The 16,556-nt window shown below is 39.3% G+C and overlaps 2 protein-coding genes across 2 annotated transcripts; one reads left to right on the top strand and one right to left on the bottom strand.

Moving 5' to 3' along the window:
- The first annotated feature begins 514 nt into the window (after positions 1-514).
- LOC147548852 (protein TPX2-like) lies at positions 515-6,132 on the top strand. The gene is made up of 23 exons (XM_086671751.1): positions 515-1,073; positions 1,362-1,447; positions 1,556-1,641; positions 1,733-1,820; positions 1,928-1,992; positions 2,093-2,154; positions 2,237-2,483; positions 2,588-2,684; positions 2,768-2,872; positions 2,977-3,090; positions 3,182-3,352; positions 3,443-3,505; positions 3,585-3,668; positions 3,767-3,843; positions 4,132-4,210; positions 4,297-4,428; positions 4,522-4,602; positions 4,694-4,813; positions 4,900-5,066; positions 5,173-5,281; positions 5,398-5,457; positions 5,551-5,645; positions 5,743-6,132. The coding sequence occupies exons 1-23, from the start codon at positions 938-940 to the stop codon at positions 5,885-5,887; spliced, it is 2,469 nt and encodes an 822-aa protein (XP_086527877.1). The 5' UTR covers positions 515-937; the 3' UTR covers positions 5,888-6,132.
- SPL3 (squamosa promoter binding protein-like 3) lies at positions 6,048-14,822 on the bottom strand. Its single transcript, XM_086671752.1, has 2 exons — positions 14,258-14,822; positions 6,048-6,370 (listed from the first exon to the last, which is right to left on the bottom strand). Exons 1-2 carry the CDS (start codon positions 14,605-14,607, stop codon positions 6,250-6,252), a joined length of 471 nt encoding a protein of 156 aa, XP_086527878.1. The 5' UTR covers positions 14,608-14,822; the 3' UTR covers positions 6,048-6,249.
- Between the last annotated feature and the right edge of the window lie 1,734 nt (positions 14,823-16,556).

Raw genomic sequence — 16,556 nt, 5'->3', positions numbered from 1 at the left:
TCATAGACAAGTAAATTTTTTATGAATTCCAAGATATTCTTTTAAGGAGATTCAGCATTCGAAGGAAAGTAGACTACTCAATTTTGGGACCCTTAAGATGAGCGGGTGTTCTAGTCATTTTGCTACATCTACCAACATAACCCTCTGGTTGAGTCTTTTATGATTTTATATCTGTGTTCCTTGAGAAATTTAACATAAAACGAGTGCATTAATTGTAACCTCCTGTAGGAGGAAGTAATCTGTTTTTTAGTATGATTATGTGCATGTGCAAAAATTACGTTTTTTATTCTGTTGAAAGGCTAAGACTTGTTCTATCATTACAAACGCTACAATTATTCAGAATTTAATTAAAATCTAAGAAATTAAAATTAAAAATACCATGTATATCTTCGCTTTTAACGTATTGGGAGATTGGAAGGAGCACATTCTACGGAGGTATATGAACTCCAAATATGCTAAATTATCTTTAGAACAAACTTTCCATAGAATTCCAACTAATAGAAAAATTTCTCCCACCAACCTCACTATCATGATAGTAGAACTTTGAAGAAGAAAAGTCCGAGGAGACACATTTTACACTTGAGGGTATTTTGGTCCATGTAGTAAAATTAGACGCACGTGCCAGTATGTCTTTTACACGTGTAAAATATAGCCGTTGGAAAGTGGTCCTCATTTCTGAAGCGTCTATTCGGTGTTCGTTTATAAGTTGGGAGGCTTTTAATGGATAACTTGACTCATTTTAAGTTTTCGACCGTTGGAATTGGAACGTTAATTAGTATTGGAAAAACCCAGAAATCATTTCACACGATTTCCTACCATTTTTATCTTATTCTATCTTCATTACCCTAATTCTTTCTCTCTCTAGGAAATCTTGAATAACCAGTAAAGAGATTGATCCTCAAGAATCAACACTGAGGAAAGAAAGAAAAAATCATTAATGTCGGTTACAATGATAGATGAGATTTATGAATTCTCTGCTCCGAAGTTTTTCGATTTCATCGATGGAGAAACTGAAGAAGACGTTCGTAGAGCCGAGCTTTGGTTCGAGAAATCTCTTAGCTATGCTCCTTCTCGTATGTTTCCTTTTCCTCTTCTCTTCCATAAAATGGATTAAATCATTCATAGATCTGATTTTGTTGTGAAATTGAATAGGAACACTAGATGATTTCTCGTTATTTTATCGTTCTAGGGTTTAGGGTTCTGACTTTGTTATTCTTTTGCGGTCGATCGAGATGTTCTATTAGGTTTTTAATTGGAGTTATGATCTTGCGGTCTTGTTGAATTTTAAGAGTTGAATTGTTTATGTTTAATTTTTTTGTGATAGAAAAGTTAGGGTTTCATCCTGTAAATAATTTCTGCAGCTTTCATGCCAAGAATCAAGACCGATCGATCTGCTAATGTTCAAATTAGCCTATTGGATTTCGGAGATGCAGATAATCTGCCTAAGGTTGGTGATTTCCAAGTTTTTTTTTACTAAAATTTAGTTTATAACTTAATGATTAAGACGAGATCACTAAGGAATTGGGACTTTTATTACTTCATTATGTAATATTAGGTTGAAGGATCATCATCAGATGGAACGAGTAAATCCACCATTACTGATGAAAATAATTTGTCTACGGAAGGGGGAAATTCAAGAAGGTTAGGGTTCTAATTAGTAGTTCCGAAACCAAATTATATTCTTGTCTTTCCTCATACCATTGAACTTTAACATTTTTCCTTATCAATCCAGTCTTCAGTCTGGACCTGTCACTTTAGAAACAAGAAAGGAAGATGAAATTCACAACTCAGACACAAATGAGACTAATTTTGTACAAGAGGTATGAAGTTTGAATACGGTTTATAATTCACTCGGTATGACAGACCCATCTCTCATTAGTTCTTGAATACGGTTTAATTCAGTCGGTTTGATCATTATTTCTATCAGATTTCTATTGCTAGTGAGGAGCTTTCCGAGGATAAGAAGGTCGAGTGCCCTCAAGAGAAAGAAAGGCATGTGAACTTAACTTTTATTGACTAGTTTAATCCGAAAAGTGAGAATTACATATGTTGATCTCAAATGTGAATTTCAATCTCTCTTTGTTGGTTTCAGTGTTCCAACTGGAAAATCTTGTGAAGATACTTCAGTCTCTGCTGTTAATGGTAGCTTACAAGGTAATCATGTACTTAATAACAATAAAATTTTCAATCGTTCATGTTTTCTCTAAGGTGTTTCTCAACTAATTATATTTTGCAGAAGCTTGCACACCAAATCCACAGACAATTCGTAAGAAACAAGAGTCAGAGCTCACTAATTTAAAGAAGAATCAAACGGCTAAGAAGATAGCAAGTTTGGTTCGAAACCCATCTGCTCTAAAGACAAATTCTCAGTTATCCCAAGCTAAAGGAGTAAAACCAACAAAGACAGTTTCCAATGCTAAAGGAGTAAAACCAACAAAGACAGTTTCCAATGCTAAAGGAGTAAAACCACCAAGCGCAAGAAGGTTAGTTGCAGTTAATATCTCAAGTTAGTTCTTTAGCATTTTACAGTGTTTGTTGATACTAACTTGTTTGAATACTAACTTGGGTTGTAATGAAACCCTTGCAGTGTTAAAACTTTGAAAAATGTAGTCCGGGCACCGGATTTTTCTCAAGAAAACCAAGCAATAAAGAGACAGAAGCTGGATGAGGGAAGATCAAGACAGGTAATTATATTGCAAGGGTTCCTATTTGCCATATATGCTAGTGCTGTGCCTTATGTTTGTTTGACTCCACACCTTTCTTTCAGATTCTGAATATTCATCCCCAAAATTTACCACACAAATCAAGACTGGCCAATGGTACATCCAACTTGTGTTCCTCAATCGGCAGAACTCGTAAAGAGGACAGAAAGGTTCATACATAATAATTTCCTTTCGGAATATCTATAATCTTTATATACTAGTTTTCTAATTGTGTCTATGGTGACTTAATTGAAAATCATCTTCTTTCATCAAGGTTTATGCTCGAGAACCAGCAGCACCGTTTGTTTCAACGGCAGAACTGGTGAAGAGGTTCCAGTCCAGCACAAGAAATATAGACCTGCCTCACACTAACAGTTCTCTGTCACATGTAAGGACTTAAATTTTGATCAACTACTCTGTTAACTGCTTAAGCTCAATTTTAATTAGGCATTTGAAATTCTGTCCCGGTTTTATTCCAGGATGACGCTGCTTCTACACGGAGGCCAAACCTCACCCTCACAAGGCCAGTGGAACCGGCACTCGAAACATCACAACGTGTTCGTTCTGTTAGAGTGAAGAGCTCTGCTGAGCTTGAGGAAGAGATGATGGCACAAATCCCAAAATTTAAGGCCCGGCCTGTTAACAAGAAGGTCTGATAATTGTCTTTTCCCTGAATTGAGTACTTTTGAATCTTGCACACTTGATCAATTTCATTAAACTCAGTTATTCCTCTTATTTAGATCTTAGAAATGCCCAGTTTACCTGCATTGCCCAGAAGTACTCCTAAACTACCAGAATTTCAGGTACAAGTTTTTCTTTTTAATTGATCAAGGCTTCATAACTACATGAATTTTGTCTAAAGATATCTCAAATTTTGTTTAGGAATTTCATTTGAAAACAATGGAGAGGGCTAATCAACATGCTGAAACTTCAACAGTTGTATCTTCAACTGAATCTGCCTGTCAGGTTAGTTAGGCATTTATGCTCACTTCAAGTATTATTGTAATGATTCTTATCTTCAAAGATTATTCACCGAAGAAACTGGTTTAATTATGTGTTGGCAGTATCAGTGGAAGCCCAACAAACTAACTGAACCTAAAACTCCTCGGCTTGAAACTTCACTTCGAGCACGCCCACCCAAGTAAGTATAGTTTTTATTTTCTTTTTCCTTAATTAATAGTCAGAAGCAAAAGAGTCTTATACTACAACAAACGTATGTTCGGATCACCTTTAGGAATGACAGATATTTTCTGTTCCCTAAATCATCGCCAGTAACGGACTTGATGACCATTACCAAAATTAGAGAACAACCACATGAAACTCAAAAGGGTGTTAGTTTCCACTGAACTCTTTGAATTTTAGGGTGGGCTATGTTTCATGTCAATCAATCTTTTATTTATCATCATCACTGATTACAATGCTAATATAGGGTTAAGAGTACCCAAGAGATGGAGCAGGAGGAATTGGAAAAGATACCAAAGTTCAAGGCGAGGCCTTTGAATACGAAGGTCAGATTCTTTCTTCTAGTTTATGGTTTCAATTGGAGACGCAGCATTTTTTCTTTGCTTGACGATGTTAAGTAAATTGCATGCAGATTTTCGAGAGCAAAGGTACCTTGGGTATGTTTAGTAATTCGAAACACCATGTGACTAAACCTCAGGAGTTTCATTTTGCCACAGATGCAAGATTTCCCCCACCTAAAACAGTTTTTGATTTATTTGATAAGGTGAATAGACACAATTGCCATTATTAATTCATTTTACTTCATAGGTATATCTGGATTGTCATAGTAATATCTGCAAATTTTATTCTTTTGCAGCTCTCGTTGAACTCAGAACCTCACCATGAACAGCAACACCCAAGGATCACAACACCAAACCCCTTCCACCTTCACACAGAGGTATTTATACTTAGGACATTGCTGAAGTGGTAGATATATCAAGTCAGTGCTTGAAAAATTGACTGTACAAAACTTTCTTTTTACCATTTAGGAACGTGGAGCAGAGAAGGAGAAAAAATTTGTGGAGGAACTTTTAGAAAAACAATATAAAGAGGAGAGAGCTAGACTGCCAAAGGCAACACCATATCCATATACTACAGATTACCCAGTGGTAAAAGAATTAGCTACCATATCCTCTTCGAGCATAGAAACTATTCATATACATCTTCCTGACAAAGTGAACTTCGTCTTATGCAGATACCACCAAAGCCCGAGCCAAAGCAGTGTACCCAGCCTGAGCCTTTCCAATTGGAGAGTCTGACGAGGCACGAAGAAGAACTGAAACGAGAAATGGAAGAGAGACAGAGGGTGGAGAGGGAAGAAGCCAAAAGGAGGGTCTTTAAAGCGAAACCAATTCTGAAAGAGTAAGTTCTTGAAGCCTGACAGAAAATATTTTAAATTAAATCCTAGTAGAAATTAATAAGTATGAATCCTAGCAATCAACTAAATCATCGTTAATGGTTGTTGCAGGGATCCCATTCCTGTTCCTGAGAAGGAGAGGAGACCTCTCACACAGGTTCAGGAGTTCGAACTCCATGTTAATCATCGGGCTGTTGACAGAGCTGAATTTGATAAGAAGGTAATACTTAAGTTTCTTCTTAAAACTTCAAGTTGACCAAAAATGTTTATAAAGATGGGACCTCAGTTCCTGTTCATGTAGTAGACCTCATTTTGTTTTACTTGCTCGGTTTCCAGATCAAGGAAAAAGAAATGATGTACAAGAGGTACAGAGACGAGTCGGAATCTGCTAGAATGGTAAGTAATGAGAGAAAGAGCAGAGAGAACACTCCTCATCATAACTTCATTTCTTTATATATATATACTTAATTCTTTTCTCATGTATTACAGATGGAAGAAGAGAAAGCACTAAAACAATTGAGAAGAACAATGGTTCCCCATGCAAGACCAGTTCCAAAGTTCGATAATCCTTTCCACCCACAGAAGTAAGCAATTCAATTACTTGAATCTCTAATCCATTATTACTTGAACCTCTAATCCATTAGTACTGATTGATGGTGTCAACTTATGACAAAAAAACAGGTCAACAAAGGGAACTACAAAAGCGAAATCTCCGAACTTGCGAGTAGTTAGGAGAAAGGAGAGGAGAACAATGTTTGGAGCTCATGATGGACTTGGTTCTACTACTCTTACAGCTACCAGTGCTGCTGCTTCTAACATGAGATGATGATCTTTGTGTATGCCTGTAAGTGTGTTTGTAAAATTGTTCAAGTACTCTTGAACTCTCTCTCCTGTAAATGATGATGTTCTCCCGGAATCATCATGATAATGATTAGTTTGTGATTACTATTCTTTTAGATAATATAAGAAGTTAGTTTTGGTGGTTGTTATATGAGAAAACACTATATTGAGATCATAAGAAAGAACATGCCTTTCAAGCATAATTTCATTCAATACATTCCGATTACGCAATTTTTCTGCCCTAAACGTAGTTAGTCTTGATAAAGAACGACAGTGTGGGCGTAGCGGAAGCTATAGGATGACAGAAGAGAGTGAGCAATAGTTTTCCTTCAACGGAGATCTTGGAACTTAATGACTTGAGCTTTCCCCATGAGATTCAGAAGAGCTTTTCCTTCGCCTTTCATTATGCCCAGCTAAACGTTTACGGCAACTCCTCTTGGACTCGTCAAACTCTGGTAGCTCATGGAACCTGGCATTAGAATAATGAATCAGAGCCTTGTTTTCTTTGAATTTTACAACTTGTTTTCTTTGAATTTTACAAGAAAAGGAAACTACAACTACAGAGAAGTTTCCAATCAGGAAGGCGGCGATACTGGGAAGAAGACTGAGGTGGTGTATGTTTCATCTATGATTCGTGTCGGACTCGGGCTGACTTTGGATCTTTATGAGTCAGATGTAGAATGTTAAGACTATTTTGCCTATGACTGGACTTGCTACCGAAACTGAAAGAAGATTATACAGAAATACTAAACAAACAGAATTATGAGTGAAAAATTCAAGTTCACCAGAAAATATGAATCCAAAAACAAACAGAAATGATACTGTAGAAATGATTTCATTGAGTTTTAGTTAGTCCAAATGTATTAAAGATTAAATGGATGGGTCCCTCGATCCATTTGGACCAAGCACCCGACCCTGTTGGCAAACCCAAGTCGACCCGGTTGGATCCCAAGCAAGCCAACTGAAATGTCCTTAGTGATCAACATGGAATTTGTTGTGCCTATCTCCTAAACTTATCTTCCTTTTTATATTAAATACAATCGAAATTATTTTATTTATCTCCCCTCTGTGCCGATTTCTTCTTCCTCTTTATATTTAGGTTCTCCAATTTCACATGTTAACTTGTGTTTTTATTCTCACACATCATGACTTCTAATAGTGATGTTTCTTGTGAAGTTAGTGCTACTCTCAATCAGACTACTATAGTCTCTCAATCAGACTATTCCACTATTCGCCGGAGATAAACTATGTTTCTTGGGTTCGTGGGGATGAAAATGGCCTTAAGACCCAATGCATAATTAGGTTTTGTCGACTATTCCATTGCAAAACCCATTGATCCTAGCGACCTACACTCGTGGGATAGGTGTAATGATCTCGTCCCTAGTTGGACTTTTAATTCTGTTGCTACAGATATACGATCATCATTCATCAATCCTATATGTCAAAAATGCCACAAAATTTTGGCGAGACTTGTATGATCGTTTTTTCAAACGAATGCTCCAAAAGTTTTTCATTTGAAACTTGCTATATCCTCATTCAAACAACAAGGCTCAGATGTTTCTTCTTACTTTGCCCACATGAAGTCCCTTCAAGATGAGTTGCAGTCCTTGATGTCGAACCATGCATTTCTGGTCATGGTAAGTCCATCTTTGATCGGGCAAATCAAGAGCATGCCATGGAGTTTCTTCATGGTCTCCATGACCATCTTTCGGCTATTCGAAGCCAAATCATCTTAATGGATCCTTTCCCTTCGACTTCATGGATCCATAGCTTTGTCAGACGAGAGGAAATCCATCAAAACTGCTGGGTTTTCCTCCTAAGTGGGGAAACCTAGTTGGGTTTGGATTAGGAAACCAAACCCGGACCCGCGTCGAGCTTCTTTGGGTCGGTGACTTAGGTCGGCTACTTAGGTCGGTGATTAGGGTTAAGGAAAGTCTATAAATACTTCCTTAATCTTAATTAGAAGTCAAGTTGCACAATTAGAAACGCACAAGAGAAGAAGGAGAGAGAAGAAGGTTGCCGAGAAGAGCATGGCTGATTTATTTCAGCGTGCGCAGTCTTCGTTGTTCGGAATATCCGACGGTGAGTATTTCTCCGATTAAGCTGAAATTTTGCAGCGGTGTTCTTAACCTGTTCATCTAGTATTTGGACGGAGGGATCGTTGATTGGTCGCCGGAACCCTAGTGAATTTAGGGTCGTTTTAGACTGAACTGTTCTGGGCTGTTTTGTTCTTGCTTGTGAGGGTTTCTAAGTGTTTCTTCTTTGTTTGAGATAGATTCCTATTGGAGTTGGAGTCTCGGTTGTACGTAGTCTGTAACTACTTTGCTATTATAGTTGATTTGGTTGGACTACGAGTCCCGTGGTTTTTACTTCTCACATTGAGGAGGTTTTCCATGTTAAAAATTGTTGTCTTATCTACTTTCGTTCTTTGTTTATTGCTCCCACATATTCTTCTTTATTATCCTCGTAACTAACACAAAGGGGAAAACTCTCGTTTCCGCTGCGCCTAGGTGCCTGATTTCCCAACAAGTGGTATCAGAGCTCCAGGTTAGAGAGTTCTTTGGATTGTGATAACTTTGGTTATTGGTTTGTTTGTGTTAGTGATGGAAAATATGGGTAGAATGATAAGTTTGAATGGTGCTAATTATCATCTATGAAAGGGTGAGATGGAAGACTTGCTCTTTGTGAAGGAATTTCACGCTCCGGTGTTTTGTGAGAAGAAACCCGATGAGAAGACTGATGATCAGTGGACATTGCTAAATCATCAAGTGTGCGGTTTGATGAGGCAATGGATAGATGATAATGTGTTACATCATATTGAGAATGAGACTAATGCTCGTTCGTTGTGGTTGAAGTTGGAGCAGTTATTTGCTCGGAAGACAGGAAACAATAAGATGTATATGATGAAAAAATTGCTCGAGCTAATATATCGAGAGGGAACTCCCATAACTGATCACTTGAATGTGTTCCAGGGGTTACTCAATAAACTATCTGATATGGGTATAAACTTTGATGAGGAAATTCACGATTTATGGCTTTTTGGTACGTTACCAGATTCTTGGGAGGTGTTCAGGATGTCTCTTTGTAACTCTACTTCCGAAGGAGTTATCTCTATGGACTTGGTGAAGAACAGTGTCTTGAATGAAGAAACTAGGAGGCAGTCAAATCCTATTTCTTCGAGTTCAGATGTACTGGTTACTGAGTTGCGGGGGAGAAGTTCACATAGAGAGTCGAAGAAGAACAGAAGCAGAAGCAAATCTAACAAATTTGCTAATATGGAGTGCCATTACTATCATAAGAGAGGGCACTTAAAGAAGAATTGCTTGTTGTTGTAGAAAGAGAGTAAGCAAGGAAAGAAGCAAGGAGATAGTGAAGAGAGAGTAACTGTTACTGAAGATGAGTTTCTTATACTCTGTGAGAGTGATGCTATTAATGTTGCATGCCATGAATCCAGTTGGGTTATTGATAGTGGAGCAACTACTCATGCTACATCACAGCGGGGTTTGTTCTATTCCTATACTTCGGGTAGTTATGGTTCTGTGAAGATGGGTAATGATGGTTTGGCTCAGGTTGTTGGCATTGGTGATATTTGCTTGGAGACTAGCATTGGTACTAGGTTGTTGCTTATAGGAGTTAAGCATGTCCCAGACCTTCGGTTGAATTTGATTTCTGCAGGGAGACTTGATGATGAAGGTTTCTATAGCTTATTCGGAGGGGGTAAGTGGAAACTTTCACGGGGTTCTATGGTGGTCGCTCGAGGTGATAAGTTTTCATCCTTCTATTGGATGAAAGCTAAGGTCTCCATGGATGCAGTTAATGCAGTGGAGAATGATGATGTCATGGAGTCATGGCATAAGAGACTCGGTCACATCAGTGAGAAGGGATTGTCTGTGTTATCCAAGAGGGATGCCATTACAGGTATTTCTGGTTTGCAATTACAAAAGTGTGAACATTGTTTTGCAGGGAAGCAACACAAGGTCTCGTTCAAGTCTTCTGGATCTTCTAGGAAACCCGAGATACTTGATCTAGTGCATTCAGATGTATGTGGTCCAATGAAGACAAAATCTCTTGGTGGTTCATCATATTTTGTCACGTTCATTGACGATCACTCTAGAAAGTTATGGATTTATCTTATGAAGTCCAAAGATCAGGTGTTGGGTTATTTCAAACAGTTTGTGGCATCAGTTGAGAGACAAACAGGTAAGAAGCTGAAGTGCATTCGCAGTGATAATGGTGGAGAGTATTATGGACCATTTGATGCTTACTGTAGGGAACACGGTATTCAGCATCAGAAGACGCCACCCAAGATTCCACAGCTGAATGGGTTGGCTGAGAGGATGAAAAAGACGATTGTCGAGAGAGTTAGGTGTTTGATTTCACAGTCAGGCTTAACGCAGACTTTCTGGGGAGAAGCTTTGAGCTCGGTTGTTCATGTGGTGAACCTGTCACCTAGTGCTCCGTTGGAGGGTGATAGTCCAGAGAGGGTATGAACCGGTAAGGATATTTCTTATGGTCATCTGAAGGTCTTTGGGTGTAAGGCGTTTGTCCACATTCCCAAAGATGAAAGGTCGAAGCTGGAGATGAAGTCGCGACAATGTGTGTTCAGATGTTTTTGGGTATAGGTTCAATGACCGAGTGGAGAAAAATCTCATCAGGAGCAGAGATGTTGTGTTCATGGAAGATCAAACGATTAAGGACATTGACAAGTCTGGAAATCCAGCTCAGGGTTATGCAGGTTTGATTGATTTGGAGCGTGCTCCTTCTACATCTGTCGATGGCCATGTCGAGGTTGAGGTTTAAGTTGATACACCCAATGCTGATGCTCCCGCACAAGAAGATGGTACTGGTGGTCATGGTGACGATCATGATGGAACACCAACTACCGAGAACCTCCCTACTGTTAGGAGATCTGAGAGAGGTCTGAGACGTTCGACAAGGTATGATCCTAGTGAGTATGTGTTACTTACTGATGGAGGAGAACCTGGAAGCTTTAGCGAAGCTTTGGAAGATGAACATAAACATGAATGGTGGAAGGCCATGAGAGATTGATGGATTCTCTGGAGGAGAACCATACTTTTGAGCTGGTGGAATTACCTAAGGGTAAGGAGGCATTGCTTAACAGGTGGGTGTGTAGAGTTAAGCATGAGGAAACCATGTTGCTCCCTCGATACAAGGCTAGGTTGGTTGTGAAAGGATTCAGCCAAAGGAAGGGAATTGATTTCGATTAAATATTCTCTCCTGTTGTGAAGATGTCATCCATTCGGGTTGCAATTGGATTTGCAGCGAGCCTTGATCTAGAGGTGGAGCAAATGGATGTAAAGACTGCTTTTCTCCATGGGAATTTGGAGGAAGAGATTTACATGATGCAACCGGAAGGCTTTGTGAGAAAGGGCAAAGAGGACTACGTTTGCCGCTTGAAGAAAAGCCTTTCTGGATTGAAACAGGCACCGAGACAGTGGTATAAGAAGTTTGAGTCAGTTACGGGGGAACATGGTTATAACAAGACTACTTCAGATCATTGTGTGTTTGTTCAGAGGTTTGGTGAAGGTGATTTTATCATCTTACTGTTGTACGTATACGATATGTTGATTGCAGGGAGGAATTCGAGGAGAATTCTGGAGTTAAAGAAGCAGCTCAGCAAGTTTTTCGCCATGAAAGATTTGGGTCCAGCGAAGCAGATTGTTGGTATAAGAATTGTTAAAGATAGAGAGAACAGGTTGATTCACTTATCTCAGGAGAAGTACATTGAGAAGATACTTCAAAGGTTTTGCATGGACAAATCTAAAGCTGTCTGCACTCCTCTTGCTGGACACTTTAGATTAAGCAGTCAATATAATCCGAGTACAGATTCAGAGCTGGAAGATATGGAGAGGGTTCCATATGCTTCTGCAGTTGGTAGTTTGATGTATGTTATGGTGTGTACCAGACCTGACATAGGTCATGCGGTCGGTACTGTTAGTAGGTTTCTTTCTAATCCGGGAACGGAACATTGGGCTGCAGTGAAGTGGATTTTGAGATATCTTCGAGGGACTTCTGGTTTGAAGCTTACTTTCGGAGGTGATGGGCCACTACTGGTCAGTTACACTGACGCTGATATGGCTGGGGATGTTGATTCGAGGAAGTCTACTTCGGGTTACTTGGTAACATTTGCAGGGGGAGCTATAGCATGGCAATCAAGGCTGCAAGTGCATTGCACTTTCTACCACTGAAGCTGAGTTTATAGCCGCAACTGAAGCTTGTAAGGAGTTGTTGTGGATGAAGAATTTGAGGAGATCGGATTCAATCAAGATAAGTATGTATTGTTTTGTGACAGCCAAAGTGCAATACATCTCGGCAAGAATTCGACGCTTCATTCCCGTTCGAAGCACATCGATGTGAGGTATCATTGGATACGTGATGTGGTTGCTTCCAAGGAGTTAGTGCTGGTTAAAGTTCATACAGATGATAACAGAGCTGATATGATGACGAAGGCTCTGCCGAAGGGGAAGCTGGAGGTTTGCCGAGGGATAGCGAGGCTGGTTGTTCAGGTTTGCCAAGGGACAACAGGGCTGGCTGATTACAGGACTGTCGAGGATAGCAAGGTTGGATGTTTCCAGGGCTGTCAAGAAAAAGCGGGGCTCGTTGTTCAGGGCTGTCGAGGAAAAGCGGAGCTGGCTGTTTCCAGGGCTGTCAAGGGGACAACAAGGCTGGCTGTTTCTCCCACCTAGTCGGAGGGGGAGTTTGTTGGGTTTTCCTCCTAAGTGGGGAAACCTAGTTGGGTTTGGATTAGGAAACCAAACCTGGACCCGAGTCGAGCTTCTTTGGGTCCGTGACTTAGGTCGGCTACTTAGGTCGGTGATTAGGGTTAAGGGAAGTCTATAAATACTTCCTTAATCTTAATTAGAAGTCAAGTTGCACAATTAGAAACACACAAGAGAAGAAGGAGAGAGAAGAAGGTTGCCGAGAAGAGCAGGGCTGATCTGTTTCAGCGTGCACAGTCTTCGTTGTTCGAAAAATCCGACGGTGAGTTCTTCTCCGATTAAGCTGAAATTTGCAGAGGTGTTCTTAACCTGTTCATCTAGTATTTGGACGGAGGGATCGTTGATTGGTCGCCGGAATCCTAGTGAATTTAGGGTCGTTTTAGACTGAACTGTTCTGGGCTATTTTGTTCTTGCTTGTGAGGGTTTCTGGGTGTTTCTTCTTTGTTTGAGATAGATTCCTATTGGAGTTGGAGTCTCGGTTGGACGTAGTCTGTAACTACTTTGCTATTATAGTTGATTTGGTTGGACTACGAGTCCCGTGGTTTTTACTTCTCACATTGAGGAGGTTTTCCACGTTAAAAATTGTTGTCTAATTTACTTTCGTTCTTTGTTTATTGCTCCCACATATTCTTCTGTATTATCCTCGTAACTAACACAAAGGGGGAAAACTCTCGTTTCCGCTGCGCCTAAGTGCCCGTTTTTCCCAACAAAAACATCATTACAACAACCTCTCCAGACATAGAAGTCGTTGCCCTAGCCGTGCAAAGTCAGGTGGTTGCCTCACGTACTCGTCCAAGTCGTCCATACCGCTCTAGACCCAAGAGGCTGCACCTTTTTTTGAGATTATTGCAAGTCCCATCTCCATATTCGATCAATCAGTTACCAACTCAATAGTTACCGGCACAAATCCGATCCGGATTCGTGGTCGCTTCCGTCAGTAGTGACATTGTCTCTTCGGCGGAGCCTCTAGCAACGTTCATGAGCCTGGACCAATACAACTACCTTGTCAATCTCTTGGAACAAAAGACAAACATCCACTACCACCCCTACTATAGGCACCACTGAGCATGCAATTAACATTCACTTCCCTTGGCAATGATGTCGTCTTCTTTCTTTCTTTTTTTCCTTGGATCATCGATTCCAATGCCGCTAAGAATATTTAAGTCTCTCTTTCATTATTTTCTTACTACATGGTGACACCACCTCATGTCCTCATCCATACATTTGATTACCCGATGGCTCTCGCACAAGAGTTCTTCACATCGGTTCGGTTTCTTTTACCAATTCTTTTTTTATCTTCATGGTGTTTTCCACATTCCATCTTTCAAATTTAACCTCATTTCAATTTCAGAAGTTTTGACATAATTGTGACGTTAAACTTAATTCTTCTTCGTCTGTCTATGACAAAAAACGAAGTGAATATTATTTATATGTTTAAACCTACAATTATTGGTACTATAGTATATTTTAGTAAACAACACCAAGGCATAAACAACACAACAACAGGATTTTACATGAATCAAACTAGTCTCTCAACAAAAATCTCTAAGTATCTCAGACAACATAATTTCGATTAGAATTAAAATTTGAAACAGAGAGAATAGATAGAGAGAGACCTGCTACATTGCTGACAGAACCTCTGTCTAAGACCAGCAACAACGACAACCGGAGCTTTAGAGTGATATTCACAAACCTTATGACGTCGGTGGTACCTTTTTGCTTCACTTAGATCAACTCTGCAATTCTCTGACTGACAGCTAGGAAAAGACCCTCCTCCTCCTCCACCGCCTGAGCTACTTCCACCACCACTGCCATTAGACCCTTTCTTAGATGAAGAACCTTTCTTCCTCTTATCATCAAAAGACCCAAACCCTTCTTCATCTATAAAATCCTCCTCATCTCCTTTGTTTGCTTTCTCTCTCAATAAGCTTCTTTTTCCCCCTTCTACTCTACTCTTACCCTCCATCTCTCTCTACTGAGAGAAACTAAGGAGGAATGTTGGTTTGGGTGAAAGAAATTTTAGGTTTTGGATGAAGAAGAGGATGAATAGAGTTAAATGAAGTTGTAGTGTGAAAAAGAAAGAGAAGGACAGTTAGGACCACAAGCTCCATTTTTACTCCCTTCTTTTTTCAGTCAGAGTGAATTGTATCAATCAGTTTAGAGAGAGATTCTTGAATTCTCAAGGAGATTGTTTGGAAGGTGTACTAGTTACTACAGACTGAGTTTGTCCACAACCAAGCACTTTCTTCCTCACGTCAACTTCACAACTTTGGACACCATAGAACAAGTTAATCCCATATTCTTTCCAGCCAGAATTATATATGGATTAAGAAAACAAAAGAAAGAAAAAGGTGATAGGGCGAAAGGGCCAATAATATTTGGAAAATAAGAGCAAATCCAGTCCCAGTCTGTCTTAGGCCGAAAAACCATTTTTTCACCCAAAATTTTAAGCCTCAGCTCAGCCTTAAAAATTGAGCTCCAACCCCAGCCTCTCCTGAGGCCGGAATTTTGTTCATGTGGAGAACGCGTTTGTGGCCTTTTTGTTGGTGTATGAAAAAAAGTGTCTGGTTCTGTGTATATACAAAACACGTGTTTGAACTATTTTCGAAATAATATTTTTTTTTTCCAAAGTTGAAAAATTGTTCGGGGACCGACATTTTGGTGGGTTGTATTATAATTATTAATGTTTAAGTTTTTTTAGAGTTAAAAAAAAATTAAAACTAATTAAAATTATAAAAAGATTAATTACATTAAAAAAAAATGGAAGAAGATCCTAGCCGTTGGATAAAATCCAACGGCTAGGATCACCCCAACATGACCGTTGGGAGTCCCCAACGGTCATGCTTGGGGGCTAGGCTGATTGAAATTTTGGCTTCAGCCGGGCTCCCATTGGATTTGCACTAAGGCCGAGTTCCTCTGCTCTACAATATGCGTTGGAAACCCGAATGGGTAACATAGTTGACAGAGACAACGTGAAATTTTCACGCTTAACTTGTTGTAAAATACTTTAGTGCCATTGAGAACAAAAATTTGCCCAAACACTTTTCAGGAAGGTTCTTTCTGCATCTGCACGCCATGTGTGTACCTATCATTTTTCTTTCCCTCCTTTCTATTTTTTATTTTTTTTGAGAAATCGACTACGACCTACTTTAGTTAGTCGTTACAAGGCAATGCTACATTATTAAGATGTAATAAGCACGATAAACGCCCAAGTTAGACCAATAATTAAAGAGGCCGATAACCGCCTAAGTTAGAATAATAATAAAGAGGCCAAAAGCCTAACAACAAAGAGCCTAAAGTCCGACAACATCTACTTTATTTAGTGCCTAAATTACATTTGATAAATCTTGGTGATAAACTGCTTCCACCGAGACTCGATCCCATGAGGAATGTCGTACCACTACACCAAAGGGTGGTGGACATTTCTCCCCTTTCTTAGAGCATCTTCAATACAACCCTAAAAAAGTTCAAATTGTTTCATGTGTCAAGATTTATTTGAGATTATCTTTCTTAAATGTCATTATTGAGATGCTAAATTCAAATGACATCCCCAGTGTAATACTATAAAAACATAAAACTGACTTAGGTGTCATTTCATAAATGGGTCGTTTTGTATTTAAATATTGAGTGATCATTTGAGATCTTCAAGATAAATGTCAAATATTGAGTTTCTCCTTGAGACATCTTAGAATTAAATGATGCCACATCATCTTAGGACCCAAATTGAGTTTTGCAATGGAGAGAGTTTTTGTTAAAAACTTAAAAATTCTAGGTGGTACCTAGAGGGTGTTTGATTTTTGCACTTATTAAGTGATTTTCACTTAATAAGTGTGGCCTGACAATTTTAGGTCGTTTGTTTTTTCACTTAATAAGTGAATATCACTTCTAAGTGGTATCAAAGTAAGTGCAAAAAAG

The sequence above is a fragment of the Eschscholzia californica genome, unplaced genomic scaffold, assembly GCF_041429995.1.
Source record: "Eschscholzia californica isolate CP2 unplaced genomic scaffold, dmEscCali1.0.p SCAF_3, whole genome shotgun sequence".
NCBI classification, from domain to species: domain Eukaryota; kingdom Viridiplantae; phylum Streptophyta; class Magnoliopsida; order Ranunculales; family Papaveraceae; genus Eschscholzia; species Eschscholzia californica.
Note: the sequence above shows the minus strand (reverse complement) of the source record. Positions and strands in the feature narration are given on the sequence as shown.

What these genes read in the sequence shown, in the direction of transcription:
- LOC147548852 (XM_086671751.1), top strand. Translation starts at nt 938, where the DNA reads ATGTCGGTTACAATGATAGATGAGATTTATGAATTCTCTGCTCCGAAG. An exon ending in AGACTAATTTTGTACAAGAG is followed by an intron (nt 1,821 to 1,927) that starts GTATGAAGTTTG and finishes TATTTCTATCAG; the next exon opens with ATTTCTATTGCTAGTGAGGA. An exon ending in TGCCCTCAAGAGAAAGAAAG is followed by an intron (nt 1,993 to 2,092) that starts GCATGTGAACTT and finishes TGTTGGTTTCAG; the next exon opens with TGTTCCAACTGGAAAATCTT.
- SPL3 (XM_086671752.1), bottom strand. Translation starts at nt 14,607, where the DNA reads ATGGAGGGTAAGAGTAGAGTAGAAGGGGGAAAAAGAAGCTTATTGAGA. An exon ending in TTCTGTCAGCAATGTAGCAG is followed by an intron (nt 6,371 to 14,257) that starts GTCTCTCTCTAT and finishes TTCTAATGCCAG; the next exon opens with GTTCCATGAGCTACCAGAGT.